Raw genomic sequence first — 20,790 nt, 5'->3', positions numbered from 1 at the left:
AATTAATACACTTTAAGTGATTTTAATTAGCTAGTTAACTTTGTAGAAGTTTTACACGGTCAAGGGAAAAATATTTAATTTTTAAAAATCTGAAATCATATGTTTTAAACAACTTTTTCTTTACTTATATTAAAATCAAGAAAACTTGTCGAAATAATTTTCACCTCACTTGAGGCTCCCGAGCGCCGAGTTTTAAAATTGAGAGCGAATTACGTGTGGGATGAGATGGTTTATCTGGCCTTTTTCTTAAGCATTAGTTATTAGCACGAAAGGTGGCAGTGCCGAGTAGTTGTTGAGAAACGAGAGAGAAAATTCGAGAGAAGAAAAAAGCAAAGCTCGCCGATGGGTGGCGTCGAGAGCGGTTTTTAGCTCATACGCAACGTTGCGTGACGATAGTATATAAAGGCTTGCGCGCACCATTACTTGTTTAAACACAGAAGATAGAAAGCTTATGCGCTGTTGAAGTCGTTTGTCGTCGATTTTTTATACTACATATTTCGTCATAGAGCAGGTCTCTATACTCAATTCTACTACAAACGTTGATCGTATCTATCCATCCCAGAAAAATTATAATGCAACAAAACAACTGTCACAATGCAGCACTCATCTCAGCTCTCGCTGCCAGAGCACAAGCAACCCAGGCCCAGCAGGCAGGCCCTCCGAGGATGATGTTAGCAAGCAGAGACCCTTCTGCTTCCAGCACCCCCAACAGTCAGGTGAGCAGCCACGGCTCTCAGGAGCTGTCTTTTGGAATTGGACGCCTGTTGAACAACAATGTTCATGTCTCAGCTGCCCAGCAGCCAATGCTGAACTTGCCAGTACCACCAGCCGTGAACACGTCAGGAATGAGCAACTTTCCAGGGGTCTTGCCGGCAGCTCAGCCCGCGCCGTCTGCCAGCCAGATCAACAGGATGATTGCAATGTCAGCTCAAGCCAACCAGTTGCCAGTGGTCACCAGCCACAGCGCGACCCCAGCTTCTGCTTTCCCCCGCGGGTTCATGGGTGCAGCCAGCACTGCAGCCAACCCAGCTGCTTTACTGGGACAGATGCCCGGATTGGCCCCGAACTGGCCACAGCTCACCGCGGCAGGACTTCCCGCAACTGGACTCAACAGCCACGGACTTCCAGTTGTGCCCAACAACACTTATGGTTAGTATTTTGAATGGTTTTGTTAAAGTTAACTCACAAGCTTTTCCAAGCTTTATTTGTATTTTAATGTACCCTAAGTTTAAATTTAACTTCAGTTTTAGTTTTTCTTAATACTTTTGGACATATTTTGTGTTCTTTTAAATAAGATTTATTTAAGCTTTGGTTTTATTAGATATATTTCATTTATTTTCCATTTAATTTTGAAAAAGTTCAGGGTTTTAGTGTTTATTTTTTATTTAAGTTTAGCTTAAACAGTATTAAGTTGTAACTTTAGACTAATTAGCTTAATAAATAAGTGCTTAAAATGTTATTATGTTAGTTTATACGTATTATAATATAATTTTTAAAGCTTAGACCACTTATAACTTGTTTAAACCACAACTAATCTAATATTTAAAACTTTTTATGCTTAAATAAGTTTGTTTCATTGTATTGAATTAAATTTGAGTCAATTCTGTTCAAGCCAAGCGTGAACACAAAGTTTTAAAGCGCTAATTAGCTTTGAGTGCCAGCATTGTAATTTAATAACCCAAGCTTATTTCCTTTATTGTGAAAACAATCAGTTTAGCAGTTGAGCTTAAAAGGGAGAAAAGCCTCAAAGTTATGATTGCAATTCTAATTATCCGCTGTAAAAGTTGCTAATAAAGCAAAATTATTAAAAACAACACGAATGTAACTTTTGCGTGTTGTTTCAAACACTCGATAAGCCCGTTGTTTGTCTGCGCACAGTAGCCAGTTTGTTTAGCAAATAATCAGATGGCCTCCCGTGATTAATCTCTTATGCACATAGGCATAAAACATACCAGCCAGTGTTTGATTAATTAATGGCGTTTTCGAGTGCTTTTCTAAGATGCTTTCCAGCACATTAGGTTTTTTATTATTTTATTTTATTTTAAACATTTTTTCTTTATTGCTCACTCGAGATTAGCCTGTTTGCTTTCTCACACGCAAGCGAGCGTTTCTCAGAAAAAGAACAAATTTGGCAAGAAAGGGCTTTGAGCAATGAAAAGATTAAGCACGGCTTTTCGGGAGATTTTAAAAGGGTGGGATTTGCGCGCACTTAAAATTAGCTGGCTAAATGCGCTTTTTTCAAAGCTAAATTTATTTTTCTGCTGGGGTTTTAGCCGGATAAAAACCTTCGCTTTCTCACGTTGCTTTAACTTTTTTTTTACTGGAAAATTAAAAACCCGTAAATGCCATTATTAAGCCGATTTGTTTTTAGGCGAAACGCTCATTTTTTCTACAATTCAGCGCGGTTAAACGCGGATTTCGTCGGCCTTGTGAAAACACTTAAAAAGCACTTGCAACGTTTTGTTGCCCGTTCACAAGATTAATTTCTGGCTCAGGTGGGGATAATCTCGAAACAACTTCGACCTGCGAGCGAGACGCGCCGAGAAAGAAAGTAGAGCCGCAACTTCAAAACTAATCCGCGACATTAGCGCCTCGCTTTTTTTTTTTATTCAAACAAGCTCGAGGGTAGTTTAGATGGAAAGATTAAAAACACTTGCCAGCAAAGTGTCTGCAATTTGCTTCTTTTGTGTTCTCGATGGGAATTGGTCAGCTTTTATCAGCGCGATAAATGGCTTTTTATCGCTTTGTCGGCGCGGCTCAAGACAATTTGAAAAAGGGCTTGAAAGAGAGGCCGTTTCAATTCCTTCTCCACTCGAGCTAATTTGCGAAGGGGGTTTGTGTGTTTTGTCAACGAGCTGAGTGGATAACTTAATCTCCTTCGGACAAAGAGCTTCGAGCAAATTAGCCAATTCTTGCCCCGTCGGCCGTGCACACACACACAACTTTTGAGTTTAGTCTAGCTAAAAAAAAGTTACTCTGTTAAAAGCAAAAAAAAAAAAACGACAAGCGGCGAGCTGGCAAAAGAAACGGCAACTTCGCCCTCTGCTAATCCCGCTCGCAACCATATAGAAGAGAAAGACAGCCGCGCCGGCTTATTCCTCGAAATCCGGCCGACCTATTTGCGCTCACGACTTAAACTTTGTTGGTTTAGAGCGCGCAGAGAGGGGTGACGTCATAATTCAACAGCAGAGTTAAGCTTCGTCGGAGATAAAAAGATCTTGCTTTCTTGTTCATTCTTGCTGAGCGGTGAACTCTGCGCTCTGTTTGCTTTGCTTCTTTCTTCCCGTCTTTTCCTATTAAACGCGCGGCTTAGCTCGTTTTACCATCATCAATCCCCGACTCTGCTAATCCCGTGCACTTTGCAGATGGTCCCCTAATCCCCTTCCCCCCTTTTCTAAGCTCCCCTTCGTGCGAGTTTGCCCGGCTCGCAGCTTTTCTTCGCCTGTCAGCTCGACTCGATGATAATTCAAAGTCTTACCATGTTTACACAACGTCGAGAGTTTAAAAATTAATGGCTTTTGCGCTTTGTGCATTCGCAGAAAGGCAAACACAAATTGAAAAAGCTTTTAAACCGCTCCGAGTCTGGCGGGCTAATCCCTACCGCAAACAAAATTATTTCTGTTGTTTGCCAATCGCCTCTTTGTCGTTGTACCCGTAAAACGGCGCTCGTCCGTTTGCTTTTCTCATCGGCAAGCACATAAAACGTTCTTCTGGTTCCAGAGCGAAAGCAAACAAGTCGGGAGAAAGAAATCAATCTGCTTTCAAAGCGGTTGTGAATGTCTTGCGAGCAGATATGACGTAATATTTTCTAAATGGCAGCGTTGTCGCGCAGATTACTCCTGAATTAGGCGAGGCATCTCCGTATTTAGAAGTCTGAAAGTTTCGAGGCGAACTTTTTGTGTGTGTGAAATAAAAAGTTTTGAAATAAAAAGTTAAACGCCCGCTCTTTGAGACCGAAATGCGCGTAATTCAACCGAATTACGGTCAGAAATGGATGAAAATAGACGGTAATTTAGGCGTAAGTGTGGCGATAATTTCACCGCCGAAATGTTAAAGGGTCGCATTGTAGTCTGCTTTCGGATAAATAAATACTTTTGTGCTAAATCTGATACGAAGCAAGCAAATTTATAAATTAAAACATTCTTAGCTCAAACCCAAAGAAAGCTTAATGCAATCATCCGCATAAAAGCCGATTTAGAATGTTTAACCAGATTTTTTTTTCTCATTTGAATTAGTTGTTTGTCTTAGAAAAATCTGAAATTTTTGTTTAAATTTTGTACTTGCGCTTGACTAAAAAAACTCGGTAAAGCTATAAATTAAATCATTTCTAACCTATTAATACTATTTTATCATATTTTTATAAAACATAATTTTATTCTAAACCAATCAAATTTCCCACAGCCATGCTCACTCAAATGCACGCTCAGATGGCGCTGCAGGCGCAAATGGCGTCCCAGGGCTTCCCGATGCTGCCCGCCTTCATGGGCCACCCGGCCGCCCAGTTCGGCCTGTACGACGTGCAGCCGAAGCGCAAGAGGAGGCACAGGACCATCTTCTCGGACACGCAGCTGGAGAAGCTCGAGGCGCTGTTCGCGCAGACGCACTACCCGGACGTGGCGGCCCGGGAGAAGCTGGCCGGCGAGATCGATCTGAGGGAGGAGCGCGTGGAGGTACTTAAGATAATCAATGTAAATGTTTGCTTGCTTGCTTGAAATTAACTCGTTCATATTAGTATTGTTAGTTGGCAATTACACTGAATCGTAGAACTAGTAGTAATGTTTTAGTTGTATTTTTTTTTTTTTGGTTTTTAAGTTCACACTGTTGAAATTACACTCACTAAAGTTTTTCTTTAGTTACAGGTTATTTTATCAATGCTTTTTCATGATCAGCAATAATAAAAAAAAATCACAAAAGTTTAATTTCATCAAACATTGAAGCTTTAAGATCTTTCAGCAACATTACTAACTTTTTAAGTATTAAAAAAAACACTTTTCACCTTTAAGCAGTTAGAAAAATTATAATTCAAAAAATTTAGTCTTTAAAAATAATGTAGTGTAATTATTTAGATTGGTATGCAAATTAAAGTAGTTTTGTGTTTGCTCGACAGTTATGCTTTAACTTGTGTATATTTAATGTAAAATGCATATGAAAAAAGTTAATAACAAAAGCTTGATGCAATAACTTATGTAAAACTAAAGGCTGTTTGCTTTTGCTCATGACACTGCTTAACACCGAAAGCTTCATCGTAAAATTTCCACATTTAAACTCATAAACGTGACAGATTTGCAAATGCTAATTTAATAATGCGAGCTGAAAGTTTGTCTGATCGTGACTTGAAATACAGGCACCAGTTTGCTGTGCTTTTGAATTTTCACAAAGCTTTTTTTAGCTGGGCAATTGCTTATTTTAAAAGTGCTTTTAAAGTAGCTTGTTTTATTTCTCAAGTTGTTGTAATCAGATTAAGAGTTTAAATTTTTATAAATGACTGTTTAGTAAAAACCCTAATTATAACATGTTATGTTTAATTTAAACTACTTCAAACAACTTATTTAAGGATTAATTATTAGCTGTTAAACATAAGACAAACTAATCTTTTTAGAAGTTCTTATAGGTTTATAAGATCAATTGTAGCCACTCATTTTAATAAGTTAATCTTCTTATACAAATTAAGAAATAACTTAAGAACTTTTCAAAGACTTAGACTAGAATTTTCCAAATACTAAGCAAATTATACATTTTTGCTGCCTACAATTTTCTACTACAACTTGTTTAACACATGCATGTGCCAATGCTTACTTGATACCCGCAAACTATCGACACTTGTAAACAATTTTCTCATGTTCGCAGGTTTGGTTCAAGAACCGAAGAGCCAAGCACAGAAAGCAAGTGCGCGAGCGTGAGCAGGCCGTGGTGAAAGCTGGCAGTGAGGCAGGATCTATCGCTTCAACTCTGCCCAGCCCTGATCGCATGTCGCCAAGCAGGTAACATTTTTATATTATTGTATTGAAAACAAATTTATTTTATACTTTTTAAGTTAATGTATTGAAATTTAATCTGTTTATATGTTAAAGTTTATTTTTTAGCTTTTGTTTGGCTTTAAAATGATTAAGTTTAAAAAAATGAGTTTAGTAATTTAGCTACTTATTATGTTTTAATATCAATATTTTTTAACTTAATAATCTACGAAACCAACTTTTATTGTTTTATAAAGTTTAAACATAAGCTTTGGTTTAAAATTTTTAATCATTAAAGTTAAGCCAAGCAAAAATTAATTTCAAAGATTATAGTGAAAACTTATATTTAATGCTTTAATACATTTAATAAACTATAAAACAGAATAAAAGCTTTTAAAATAGTTTGATTATGAAATTTATTTTTCTAAAACTCAAAATCTTTGAATAGTTTAATATGCTTAAATTTTTTGCTTTGACAAAAGGCTTATATCAATTCCCAGCGGGACATATCTCATTATTTTAATTGATTTAAGCTTTATTTGTAATTTTCTCAAAACAAAAATATAAGTTAACAGCAGGCGTTTTATTTGCATATCATCAAACAACTTTAATTACAAAAAGAGTCAATTACCATGAAAGTGTTTAGTTACAACCACGCCACTTGACAATTCTTTAATTTATCTATTTTCTTTTGTGTTTTGGCACAAATAAAACAGTTTGTTTAAAACACAAACTTTTAATTAAATAAAAATATTAGCTGTTGTTGGCAAAAGATGTACACAAAAGGCTATAAAACAACGTTTGTTGCTGGCACTTGAAATAAACTTCTAATCAGCAAAAAATCTTCATTTTTTTGGCAATAAGGTTTTAAGCGAGGCAATAAAGCAAAATGTTTGCTTCAGTCGGTTGAATAAAACGCGAGGCAAAGGTCATAAACCCACTGGGCCGAAAAGAGATCTTAGCAGGCTTTCGAAGTCAAATCTGAAACGTTGCGCAGATAATTTTTTTCTTAAGAGCAAAAAACCAAGTAAGGGGGCTCAACTGCTGAAGGCAAGCGTGACCGAAACGCGATATTTTCATTACATTAGCCAAGCAGTTGAAAGATTTTTTTTTCAAAATTAAAAAAAAAGTTTTTGCTGGCAAACGCCACCGCCGTAATTCGACTCGGCCTTATCCCTCAATTCAAACCAAAAGACCTTTAAGATTTATTTCTTTTTCTTCGGTGCTTTTCACGGCTGGCTGGCTCCTTAATATTGTTTTGGTAGAAACAAGCGACTTTCAGCGGGGTCAGGCGAAGAAATCAAGCAAACGTTTTAATTGCTCCCAATGCTCTCGATGTTAATTCTTTCAAACTGCACTGGGCAGATACGTTACCGGGGATCAAAAGTTCACTTCGATTTCAAACGCCCATCCATTAAGCGGGATGGCTTAAGCGCTTTAAAGAAACCGAAAGGCCATTGTGAGCGCGCTGCTGATGATGTTTCAATTGAGAGGCCCGGCCAATTAGCATGTGCGCGCAATGAAAGCTCATTAAAGAGTAATTGAAATCGGTTTAAATTGCTTGCTTGTGTGTGGTGAACTAATGTGTAAGTCGGCAGCTGCGGTGAATGGCTTGGCGGTGCTCATCGCGACTCGGCGTATTCCTTCACTTTCTCACACGAAAAAAAATCAGACCTCAGACTTGCTATAAAAAGAAAATCGGCGTTTGCAGAGAATTGCTATTACGGGAACTTAAGCGATGAATCACGGGCGCTGAAACCGCTTGTTAAGCTGAGCCGCGGAGAAAATTAACGCTTTAAACTGAACGTTGCACGGCGAGAAAGGAAGCCGTGAGCAGCGCTCGCACATACAGAGAAAGCAGCTTTCTCGTGACAGTGGGGGGTTCGTGGCGGCTATCAAACAAGTACATTAAAATTACGTCACCTCGAGATAACAACTTTAATTTAGTGCAGATGCAGCGCAGCTACATTAGCCAGCCGCCAGCGTGATTCATTGAAGCTTGCTGATAAAAACCCGAGCCTTTTATTTTCGGTAGCCTCCCAGCAAAAAGCACAGCAAAAGAGAGCGAGCGAGAGAGAGAGTTTAAGGCACAAAGCAAACAGAGAAATCCGCGTAATTTGCAGCGGCCACACAACGACACTGCTTGTTGTTGTTTCGGCTCAATTAGCTGCTTTCTATCGCTGATTATTGTGTTGATTAGGCGTCGGCTTAATGTTGCAACAACTTGTTTTGACGCCGCTTATCTTTTGCTAATTTGCTTCACTGTTCCAGCCAGATTTCAAAAGAATATTGTCTCAGTATTGTACTTTTTTAATTATTTACATTTAAAAAAATCTTTATATAAAGTTTTGAAAAAAATAAAATAAAAAACAAATGTCTTTATAAATTACTAAACATAATTTTTTCAACAGCTCTGGCACTCTCAGCCCTCAGAAGGAGAGGTTCGTTTCCGGCAACTCCTCCATGGACTCTTACTCCGGCATGAAGATCAAGCAGGAGGCCGAGGAGGATCCCGTCGTCAGGGTCGACTAAACCCCGTGCACGGGTCCAGGGAAAGCACCGGAACAGAGCAGAAGTCCGTTAATCGAAGAAAACTCTGTTTTTACTACTTTTTACTGCGCAAGTCGCATTTTTTTCACTCGAAATGCCTTAAGCGTTTTGCGTTCACTGTTTGTGATACGACGTTAGCTCTAATTTTTTTTGCTGTTTGAGACGTTTTCGTCGCCAGATATGTTTTAAAAAGTTTTGCCGTAGCCTTACGTATTAAAAAGTTTTAATTTCAGTTTTTTCTTCCTTTAACTACTTTTGTCTCTGTCTCAACGCTTTCCACCCTTAGGCTGGTACCCGTTTCTGCTCATACCATATTTTTTACGTGGACCAGATTTTTTTAAATTATCACTGGCGTTAGTTACTCCACACCTTTTATTTCAACCTACCAGACACCTTTTGCTAGTGAAAACAACTCTTGTTAGTTTAAAAATGGTCACAAGACTAAAAAGTTTCTTTTAAACTTTATTTTCTACAATCTCCCTACTTAGAAACCCCATTTAAAAAACTCTCTCCTTTCCCATTAGTTAAATGACCCCGCCGACCGGACGCGAGCTCACTGTTAGTCGAGGACACTTTTCTGTTTGGTGGCTGGTTTCGTGGCCTGGCGCCGTGTAGCGAGGCCAGCAACTGGGCTGGTTCCCAACCGAACTGAAACTTAAGGCTCCTTCTGACTTTGGGCGCACCGTCCGGCCCGGTACTTTTTATGTTTCCAGGTGCTGCTTAACACGCTGCTCCTTTTAATACTAAAATTCCCCATTAGATTGTTCTATTTTTTTAAAAGATAATCAAAATCCTTTCACTCTTACTTGCTCTTATATATATATACATGCACCTCTTTTAAATCCTGATAAAGTGCCTTTACACTGACATTCTCTATGCTCTAACATCCTTAATTTTTTTTCTCTCTCCCACCCCTCCTCTTTCCCCTATCACCCTATTTTATGATGATCTGTGTAAAACTTTGACGTCAGATGACCATTGGAATTTTACATTTCACAAAAGTTAAGCGTGTTGATGGTAAGCGTTGATCTGAGAGACCAAGAGTAATTGAGCGACAATGTGTTGTTCGGTTTTTGATACATGTGTATTATATATTGAATGAAAGTGTTTTATTTTTCGTTCGCAAAAGTGCTCGTTTGTTGAAATTTTCTCTTATAAAAGAACTCTCAGGAAACATTTTCTTTTTTTTTGTGAATTTAAGCTATGTTTTTAACGCTTTAAATATTTTTAAGTTATACTATATTTTGATTAAGATGTTTTTTTGACTAAGTGCTTATTAAATATAAAGTGTAAGAACTATATCTTTTTGGACTTTATGAGGGTTTTTTAGCATGCTTGTAACTTAAGTTAAAACATGGTTATTAACAATATTAAAGTCTCTCTTTTTTCTAAAGCACAAGTTTCTTTTGCGAATTGAACAAACTATTTACGCGATGAAGACCTATGCTCAGTGTGGTTGCTACTAATTTAAAAGCTTTTTGTGACGTCATAAAATGTAGTGATATTTCCGCTCCCTATTCGAAAGCCGAGTCCCGCCTTTACAAATGAAACCGTCAGTCCTAAAAGCTTCTGTAGGAGCTAAGGTCGGCTGTTTTAGCGAAAGTAGGGCTCGGCTTTCAACAATAAAAGGAGAATTTTTGTATTTTCGCCCCTCAACCTGCCCTAAGGTCCGATTTTCCACTTCGAGCCGAGTCTTTGGCGGAGGGGGAGGAGGTCCGGATTGCGCTGGTTCGCACCCGGATCAACTCCGCCGCCCGCCAACTTCAAGATCGTTGTTGGGGAGGAGGGTTTTGGGGCCGGGGTGAGGGGCGCCCCCTAGAACAAGATAAGCCTTGCTGTGATAAAGTGCGGAGCGCGGGTCGCCGAGCATTCGAAGCAGCATGACCGTAATGTGTATATTCTTTTTTGGCGCCCGGCCGAGTAGCGGCCTGGGTCGCGGGTAATTGCAAAACGAACGGAGTTAACAGAAACAAGAGAGTAGGTTAAAAAAAAACAGTAAAAATAAAGCGAAAAGTTTTAAGCCCCTTTCCGCCTCTCTGGTTGGCGGAAAGCGCGTAGCAAACCACATACAGGCTCGTCGTAAATTTTCCGGACCACTTTCTTTTTGTGGCGCATTCGGTCCAGGGGTTTCACCCCAGTTGTTGTTAGGACCGCGTCGAGTTGCCACTCTGTGGGGTTGGCGGCTCGGCGGCCGTTGAGAGTGAAGCTCGTTTGCATATTCTTATATATACATAGATTTCACTTTTGTTTATTTTTGCATATATCTCTATATTCTCGAGTACGAAATTGTTGTTGATAATAAACTTGTATGTATAGCACAAAAGTTCGTATTTTTGTTTATAAATTACATAAGTAGTGTAGTGAAATATATAACTTTAAACTTATTTTGTGTAATGTGTAGTATTTAGCTATATTTATGTATTTAAGCAAAAACTTAAGTTAGATATTTCAAATTTTTAACAAAAATACAAAGGTTTTGTGTTAGTAAAAAGTGTTAAATATAAAATATGTAACTTTTTTAAACTAAATCAAATAAAATAGCATTCAAATTATTACTTAAACGCATTAGATTGTTAAATTATCTGTCTCAAAGGTGCTTTAACTGACTTTAAAAGTCTTATTTATTTAATGTGGATATTCAACATTGAACTAGATCAGGCGGTTTCATGGTGTATAGACATTTTTAAATAAAGAGAAGCTTTTGTATGAAGTGGTGATAGACGCACGTCAAATCACACAGTAATTGGTGTTTATACAAAAGCAGTCATTGAAATTGTTCAGCAAGTCTTAAATTTTATGTCAACACGAGCTTCGTATATATTAAATATTAAATGAAGTTTTTTTTTAGGATATTGGTTTGTGCAATTAAGTTGGAGTTTTATACAAAATACTCATAAATACTGCTATCTTTTATAACATAAACAATAAAAAATTAACTAATTTTTTCTGTGACAACCGTATTTAGGTATAAAATTAAAGTCACTAAAAGTTTAAATGCTTGATAAGAACTTACTAATATAAGCTGAATTTTATTGTTTTATTCTGCACTAACCACTACTTTCAAACTGTTCATCAAGATTAAAGCTAATAAGGTTATGATGAATTTTTGAAGGTGTTTTCAGTTAAACTTGTTCACAAAACAAGCTCATTTAAACTGTAGACTGATGTTGATAAGCAGCTTAAAAAGTGTTAAGCTAATTTTAAAAGGTTTATTCAAATGTTACCAGCTACAAAAACAAATTAATATCAAATAAGTAAACTACGCTTAGCTTAACTAACACTCAAGTTTACTAACCGCGTATTAACCAAAACCGGATTAAAATAATCAACTTCTCTTTATAAACGTGTATCAAAAACGAGCTAGCAGTGTCAAAAACAGTTTAAAAAGCTGATTGCATCTCGAAAGAACAGCATGATGAGAAAGCAATTACCATCAGACACGAGGGGTTATGTTGCGAAATTATCAACTGATTTGTGATGGCAATCAGCCTTCTTATCTTGTTATGAGCTGATCGCACTTCAAAGGCCGCTTGTTTTGCTTTCCCTAAGCCCATTAATTCTCACTGCCAGAGCTGAGCTGCTGACTTTTGTTTTAGCCGAGCAAAGGAAGTAGTTCAGCGCTCAGTGTTTGCTGATAAAGTTGTCAGCTTTTTATTCCGGTGGATTTTGACAAGCGAAAACAGCTTGTTTGCAAGTCGGCTCGGCTTAAGCTAGATGTAGTGAATTATAATTAGGAACTAAAAGTTTATTCAAAATTTAATGTGAGAAAACGATTTATATTTACTTTAAAGTTAGAGTGTCATGAAAAGAATTTAGCTTTGAGTGCTTCATTTGCTAATGGGCGTTGCATGTTCAAAGCAGTGTTTGCGATAAAAATATGTTTGCAAGCTAAGCTATTAAAACAAAATGTGTGTCTTTTTGTCAAAACCTCATACTTAAAAGATAATGTTTATTAGCACAAGCACAAATATTAGCCGTGGGATTTACATGATGACATTTATTTTAAACCAAATATTTGCTTGAATCGATTTGCACACACGTGAAAACAAAATTACGTAAGCGCCAACATTTAAAGGAATTTGCAGCGCTTTAGAACACAGGGGCTGGTATATTAAAAAACGAAGGCAAACAAAATCTACGATAAGCAAACAGCGCGTCACTTTATAACTGGCGTGCAAGGCTGATACGAAGCTAATAAACTCCTTCTGATCGCCAATCAAAGCCGCTCACAGAAGGAAAAAAAATGCGCAAAGCAAAGAAAACAAACTGGAAGAAAAGCAGAACAAACAAATTGTTAATCGTTGACAAAAGTACACTTAAACTTTTCTGGGTGCACATTCTCCGCGAACGACGAAAATGCGCGCCTTTAATGGCAAAACGAGCGCAACGTTTGAAGCTGCTTTTTAACGACACTTCCTCTGACAATTGCACTCACAGCTCGCGTAATCAGCGGCTGATTTTTCAGCAAAGCTGGCAATTACGAGCACTGCAACTGCGCTTCCGATTTCTATTTCTGCGTGCTTAAACAAACAAGTGTGACTCAAAAGTGACTCAGGCTTCCACAGGGACTGATTACACATTAATGTTGAGTATTTTGCAGTCTTAATTTTTCTATTTTTAGCTCGAGTAAATTTTTTGTGAACAACAACAGTGCCTGGAGAGTTTTGGAATTTTAATCTAACGCAGATCACTTAATTTTGTTTAATTTAACAAGAATTAAACTTATAATCTCAGTGTTTTTATTCAGAGTATTATGTTTTAGCTTTTCGAATGATTAACTAATTTATGCTTCAAAACTTTCAAAGTTTAATCTGCTTTAAATAAAGTTCAAACTTGTGAAGCGTTCATTTGTTAACTAACCAAAACGAAAAAATCTAAGTTATTATCCATAATATTAAGTTAATTTTCAGTTTAATGCAACTTTAAATTGTAATATTGTACCTTTGCGCTGCAAGCTCAAGCGTATAAGAGTTTTAAATCCGCAGTAACAACAAACCAATTAACTTTTACAGTTATTATGCTTCAGTAAGCCGGTTCGGTTTAACAGCCATGGAGCGTTCATTTCGTTCGAAATACTAGAACAAGTAACAAGCTTACCTGTAATCTGGTTTTATTTGAAAGCTGAAAATCGATGTTTATTGTTTATTTAAGTCTACGATCACGGAGTTTTGTGAAAACAGATTAAATCAGCAGAAAAAACTGGTTTTTGTGCTTTTAAAAAGCGTAAAGCCTTGTTTTTACAGTGTAAGATATTATAGTATTATGTGACTATCTTTGCCTTTTAGATTTTAAGATTTCAGTTTTTAACGATTTTACAAACTGAAAAAAAAGATAAAGAGCTTATGAAAAATTTTTAGCAGAATAAACACTAAAAATACAAGTTTAGTAAAAATAATTTTTCGTAAAGATATACCTACTTATCTAATTTATATACTGTTTGAGTTTTGAATACGGAAAAACAGTTTTAAAACAAATTAGTTATGGTAAAATAGACGATGTAAAATTAACAAAAACTATTTGTTGAAAAACATAATGTTTATAAAAATGTTTAGTTAGATTAAAAAAAGAAACAAAACAAGAGTTGAATAGCCAAACTATATTACAGCTTTTGAACAGTAAAACTTTAAAATGTACAAGAAATTACAGCTGTGAAACGTTAACGCCTTTTTATGGCTAAATACAATTAAATAGCTTATTCTAAAATCGGTGTTTCATGTTTGTTTTAAGTTTACAATAAAAAGATTAAAGATAACATGAAATAAAACACTTTATAGTTTTTTTAAGCATTGAAACACAACTTTACAACTAACATTCAGGTTTTGAAGCTTTAATACAAAGTTTCTAACATGTTTATTTCGAGTGTGCGGCCAAAAAGTTTTTAAAAAGCAGATTAAAACCGTCGAGAGTTTGTAAGGCAGCTAACTTTTTGCGCTTTTGAAGCACAAATCGTTCGCAGTCTCGCTCGGTTATACGCCTGCTAGCCTGTGTGCAAGAGCTCAAACAGCTTTTTGTCACGGTTTAAGTCGTTAAATTTGATCTTTTAAATCGAGTTTGAAGCTCACAGTATAAAGTTAGCTGTCGCCGCAGGGCAGCATTCCTGGCTGTTGCGCGGCTGAGAGTTTGCATGAAGGTTTGCGACGAAACTTCGCTGTTTGCCTTCTAAACATTGTTAAGTCTCTTGTGTTGTGTGCATGTTTATTTGTGAGTTTGGGTTTTTTTGGAGGTGAACACAAACTAATATGCATGTTCATACGCTTAATATGTTGCTCCATGCCGTGCTAAACTTGTTTATGGTAAAGTATTAAACAGGAGTTTATTAAGCAGGGTTTAGTTTTTAAACTTGTAAAGCTCCTTGTGTTTATGTTTTATTAAACTTTACCAGGTTTTTGATAGTTTACACATAAAATTTGGTTGTAAATGCATCTTAATTATACTAAGGTGAATGAAAACTTGAAAAAATTATAACGCTTTTACTTCGAAATACAAACGTATGAATTATATATTTATTCTGTATACTTTGAAAAAAAAGTGTTTGCTTCTTAAAAACATATTGAAAATTCTGAGTTTGTTTTGTACATCATAGTTTATACGTTACTAAGTTTATTAGCATGTTGTGTTTTATTTTTAAAACTAACTGAAACAAATACAATTTAAACTGTTATAAATCATAGTTAAAAGTTTTAACAACGATGTACATATTAATTTTATAAACACTAAATATGTCAAATTAAGCATATATAAACATTTTTAGGAGATTTCGATCAATAAAATAAAACCTTTTTATAACAATTATCATTAGGTTTATACTACTAAATGCAAACTTTCTCACTTAACTAAAAACTTTCAAAATCTTTTTAGCACTACAATTTAAAGAATTTTGAAAATATGTTTCTCATTAAGTTTGATTGTGTTTACAAAATCAGAGCCTTGTGTTTACAAAAATATAATTAAAATGCGGATGTATACAAACTATAATCACTGAAATCACTTTTTTGCACTCATTGACTTGCAGTTTATTTAAATTATTCAATTAGTGGTGTTTACAAAATTATTTATTACGAAAATTTTGGCCTCATTAACTTATTTCGCGAGCTGTGAAAATACTGGTCACACGGAAAAAAGTTTATTAAAGTTTAAAAATAAATTGTTTAATTATCCAAGTGGAAATAATTTATAAATTTTTTAATTAAAATGTGAAAAGAATGTTTATTTAAACTATAAAATGCAAACTGTATTGAGAATTAGAGTTGTAACTTTACTAACTTCACATTTTTTTAAAAGCTTTCGTCATCATTTAAAAGTATCAGTAAAAGTATTTTATTTAAAGTTAAAATAAAATGAGAAAGCTGTACTGTTTTAAGAGTGTGAAATATGAAAACATTTCACGGTACAATTTGCCTCGTAATACCTAAAAACTTGTAAACATTAAATAATTTATAGACACAAAGCAATTGGAATTAAGTAAGCATATGCTTAAAAGAAGTCAGATGAAAAATGTTTTGTATGGTATTGTTACTCTAAATAGGGTCTTGGTTGCAACTATTTTTATTGCTTTAAGTTTTTTTTTGCCATTTCTAAGCAACTAAAGTTCTTCTAAGCCCACTAAAGAGTCCCGTCAAGGTTCACGCTTGAGCAGTTTCGAAGAAAATCCGCTTCCTTTGTGTTGCTAAGCAAATAAAATATATTTGTAATTTTTTTTGGGTTAAACTTTTTTTTTAGTATTTACATTGATTATGTTCCCATAGAACGTAGCAATAACTTTGAGTCGTTTATTTTTAATTAAAGTTACAAGGAGAATAATTACGAGTACTACATAGAACATGACGTTTAATTTTAAAATCACGAATTATTGTCACGGTGCAGACAGTGTTGAGTTTATGAGCTGGTGATTTTGTCGCTAATTTGTAATGATCTTGTGAAATAATAACATTCATTTCATAAAAGTGCCAACAGTTTAGATATTACGTCAACTTTTTTGTATACAATATTAAATTAAAATTGAAAAATTGTTGTATGATGATTTTCAACAGGTTTTGGCAGCAGCACTTGTAAAATAAAAACAAATTCCCCAAACTTTACAATTTTTATTAGAAACACAAAATATAATGTATTTTTTAAAGTCTCAGATGTTTAAGTTTAATAAGTAAAATAAAAAAAAACAAATAAATTTTAAATTCAATACAATTATAGTTGTTTAAAGTATTTAATCTTTGCCAAGTTACTTGTATTTTTTTAAATATATATTTTTTATTTCCTGATGTTTAGTTCATAAAGTTGGCTTATAACCAAAGTGCACTGTTAAATTTGCTTAAATCTTTGATTTTTACAAGCGTTTTTAAACATATTTAACGCAAAAAAAAACAATTTAATATACTAAGTTTTTGAGCAAACATTAAGTATGATACTATGGGTTTAAGCAAAACATTATAGACAATTTTTAATTGAAATATTTTAAAATTCAATTGGTTCAAAAATTTCAAACTACTTTGTTTTTCAAACTTTATACAATTTTTTCCTTAAAGTCTGTCGAAATTAACTCATGTAAAAAGGTTAGATCAAGCTTAGAAATTCTCAACAATATGGACTACGTTCCTAATTTAAAACATGATACATAAAAAAGTCATTACCTTTATACTGATAAACAAAAAATATCAAAACATCGATTATTGTTTACAGGTGATACTGGGATGTACAAATCAAGTTGTAAAGCAATCCACTTACGGACAAGCAGGCTACCTCTTGTTTGCTTTTCCTCACTCATTCTCACCAATCTTCGTTACAAGAAGCCTTTTATGAGCAAACAAAAACTTTGTGCTGTTTGCCCAAACCTCACTCTTCTGCACTCAACAGCTTAAATCCTCAAAAAACCAGAATTATGTCTCTTGGATCAATTATGTTGCAAAGAAGACTGATGTGACAGCCAGAAATCCCGCTTTGCAGAATTGCTCGGCGAGACAAACAAGATTTATGCTTTACCACTTATCGTGTTTACAGTTAGATTACTCGTACAAAAGGTGTCGCGAATGTTTAAAGACAAAGTATGGAAATGAACAAACAAAAGAGCAACACTTTAAGCACTCGAGTAAAACATTAAACAAAATCGTTCAATTTTCGTTGAGCTAATATTTTTGAAGAAAAATGTACTTTAAACTCTGGAGTTGGAGAAGATTGCTTTCAAGTTCTACGTGGTATAAGTGCTGTTTAGAAAATTAAAAACAGTCATTATATAAGTTTGAATTGATTATTTTGTTATCAAAAGTATATATTTCGTTTAATTCGAGTAATTTATTCTTTATACTGTCTAGTTCTCAGAGCTGCCATGTAAAAGTGTCTATTATCGAATTAGTCTGGCAATTTTAATCTCACAGCTTAGCTGATAATATACAAAGCTGTTAAATTTTATTTGAAGTTAAATGTTTTGGTTTGTAGATCGTATTAGCAAAATTCTCACTTTGATAAAAGTATAATTACTAAAATAAGCTCCTAATTATTAGCTAACTTAATCTTTGTCGCCTAAAATGACCTTTTCCAATTCGATACGCTTTTTTGTTACTTAGACTAGCAAAATTTAGTTGTTTTTCTTTTATAACCATTTTTACCAGAATTTTTTTTGCGTGACTTATTGTGAATAATAACATTTATAACCGAACAAAATTTGTATTTTCTTTCAAGCTTAATTTTTCTCTTATAATGTCACTTTATTATATAAAAATATTTTTCAATTTGTTTTTTTTAATCTTTGAATGCTTATATTTCGAATTGAAATTCAAACGTTAAATGTTAATTTAAAAAAGTACCACACTTGCTGATCTGTGTATCTTCTACATTCTGGAACAACCATTTAGTGAAAGATTTCTAAAAACATAGCTAAGAAATAAACAGTTTTAGAACTGAGAGTAGGTTTTAAAATAATCTATTTAAACTTATTTCTGTTCGTCCCTAACTAGTATAACTTGAAAATTTTAACATTAATACGTTTCAGAAACTTCATGTTAAATTTTATCAAAATCTAATTTTACAACTTCTTCAAAATAAAAATAAAAAATTTAAGAAAAGACTTGTTTTATATGTCAACTGTTTTTTAAGAAATCTGCAAATCAATAAAAAACTATTTATAACGACAACCAGTGGCGTCGCGTGGTATTTTTTTTAGGTGGTGCAGAATTTAAAAAAATATCAATTATTTTAATAAAAATATGTTTTTACTGTCAAGTTTGAAAACAACTGAAATTTTGCTACACCTGAAGATAAGCTTTGCTTTTAAGGGCATAGGGGGGATGAAACATTTTGATCTTACTTTATGTAGTTTTTACTAAGCTACAAGATGCTTTTTACAGATTTTAAAAATTCAGTATATGTTTTAAGATATAGCCGGTCAAAGTCAAAGGCAACAAAAGGTTCATAATGGGAGGCACAAACTAAAACAGTGTTTAAAAAAATGTTTTACCCCCCCCCCCCCCCCCCTTTATGCCCTTAACATCTACTTTAGAATTATTTTACTGAAATTACTTTATACAGTTTTAATTTAACTACAAGACATCTTTTATCAATATAAAAAATTCTTAAAATTTTTGAGATACGGTAATTCACAGTCAGAGGTACAATAAATCCTTATTTTTATAATATAAACTCAAACAACAAATAAATCAAATCACTAAAATCATATCTTTTTTTTATAAGTTGGCTTCAAAATCTTTAGATGTTTCTTTTATAAAACAAAAAAAAAATTGCTAAATTAGATATTTAAAACACCAAGAAAAAAAAAGTTATAATAAAAGTTTTTTTTTGAATATATAAAAATATATATTGATACTTAAAAATTGAAAACTTCTCTTCAACAAAAGTATTAAGTTTTAAAAAAATTAGGATGAAAAAGTTTAATTAAAAATTGTTTTAAAAATGATGGAGAATATAGGTTTTCAGTAAAATTGTATTTTTTGCTGTTTTGGTTTGCTCCTTGTATAATAAACCATTGTACTCTCTGGCTTTGACTGGTTGTAACTAAAAGTTTAATTGGAAATTTCAAGTTTATTAAAGAGTAACTATTAGCTTTCTGAAAAAGTTAAAATAAGAACAACATGTAAAAAAGTGCCTATACACCCTCCCCCCTTACTCCTCACTAATTTGCACATTTTTTTTACAAACATTAACATTTTTATTAACTTTTTTTTTAATTTTAATGTTTTTTGTTGGAGGTTTAAAATTCAATAGTTTTTTAAGGGTATCTTTTCTTTATTTAATATTTATTTGTTTTTCATTTTGATGACAGTATTTTTCTCAGGAGCTCAACTTTTTTAAGTTTAGTTGTGAGGCTGTTGAACTTTTCAAGAATTTTAAAGATAATTTATAAATATGTAACCATTATAGAAGTAAAAGTTTGGTTAGTTAGTTTTCATGTGGCCATAGGGGTAAAACACTTATTTTTTAATTTTAAATAACCTTGTTATTTTCAGAGTAAAAATTAAAACTGCTTTAGTCAGCCTGAATATTTTTCTAATTTGGTCTGTTTTTATTTATCTTGGGTCATCTTGAGTTTTTAACTTTTCTAAGTTATCCTTATTATGAGGCAAGGCAACCATGTTTCAACAATTTTATCTAAAATTTTTGTTTTTTTTATGAAAAAATTAAACCAAAAGTTATATAAAGTAGAGGTAGACTAAATTTTCCTAAAATGTTAAACTACTCTAAGTAATCAAAGTTTCTAAATTAAGGCTATTTACTTTATTTAAGTATGTGATTGTTTCAATAATACTATTTTTATTTAATATAAATCTAAAATATTTTTCTGTAAGAGTGAACTAGAAGTTTATAATAAACTTCTTAATTTTTTTTTTCAGAACTTGAATTTTATTATTTATTTTATTAACTTTATGATAACAATAATCAGTTATAGTTAAGTTTATGTATGCAGATTAAAATAAAAAATCAAATTTTTAAGACTTTGGTGTTTTAGGGTTTTTATCTTTTTTTTCAAAATATGCAATTTATGACAAATCTTTTAATAGAAGTGATATGTTAAATTTAAAAAATCATGTGGGTACATAAACTCAAGTTTAATCCTTTGCAGTAGCTTGCTTTGTTTTTATTTTATGTTTACAATAGCTTGTAGATGATACTTAAGCAAGTCCTGTTTTAGGGAATTTTCAACTTAGCTTACTTACCGCAAGATATTGATTTTGCGGTAATTCTTGAAGAATTTTTGCTTTTTTGAGTTCATTTGCGGCAGTCAGCTAAGAGTTTGCGGCAGTGAAGTGGGCAAAATGGTCGTTTTCAAAATTGAAGTTTT

General features: G+C 33.7%; 1 protein-coding gene across 1 annotated transcript; it reads left to right on the top strand.

Annotated features, from left to right (window-relative positions):
* The first annotated feature begins 442 nt into the window (after positions 1–442).
* On the top strand, positions 443–10,827 carry LOC145839567 (uncharacterized). The gene is made up of 4 exons (XM_082947178.1): positions 443–1,149; positions 4,402–4,670; positions 5,848–5,981; positions 8,366–10,827. Exons 1-4 carry the CDS (start codon positions 573–575, stop codon positions 8,484–8,486), a joined length of 1,101 nt encoding a protein of 366 aa, XP_082803304.1. The 5' UTR covers positions 443–572; the 3' UTR covers positions 8,487–10,827.
* The last annotated feature ends 9,963 nt before the right edge of the window (positions 10,828–20,790 follow it).

The sequence above is a fragment of the Thalia democratica genome, chromosome 6 (assembly GCF_965202585.1).
Source record: "Thalia democratica chromosome 6, ktThaDemo2.hap1.1, whole genome shotgun sequence".
Lineage (NCBI taxonomy): Eukaryota > Metazoa > Chordata > Thaliacea > Salpida > Salpidae > Thalia > Thalia democratica.
The sequence above is the reverse complement of the archived record's forward strand: the minus strand, read 5'-3'. Positions and strand labels throughout refer to the sequence as shown.

Bases quoted from the DNA above. Each gene is read 5' to 3' on its own strand.
- LOC145839567 (XM_082947178.1), top strand. From the start codon at position 573: ATGCAACAAAACAACTGTCACAATGCAGCACTCATCTCAGCTCTCGCT. The intron at 1,150-4,401 runs GTTAGTATTTTG...AATTTCCCACAG, and splicing joins TGTGCCCAACAACACTTATG to CCATGCTCACTCAAATGCAC. The intron at 5,982-8,365 runs GTAACATTTTTA...TTTTTTCAACAG, and splicing joins GATCGCATGTCGCCAAGCAG to CTCTGGCACTCTCAGCCCTC.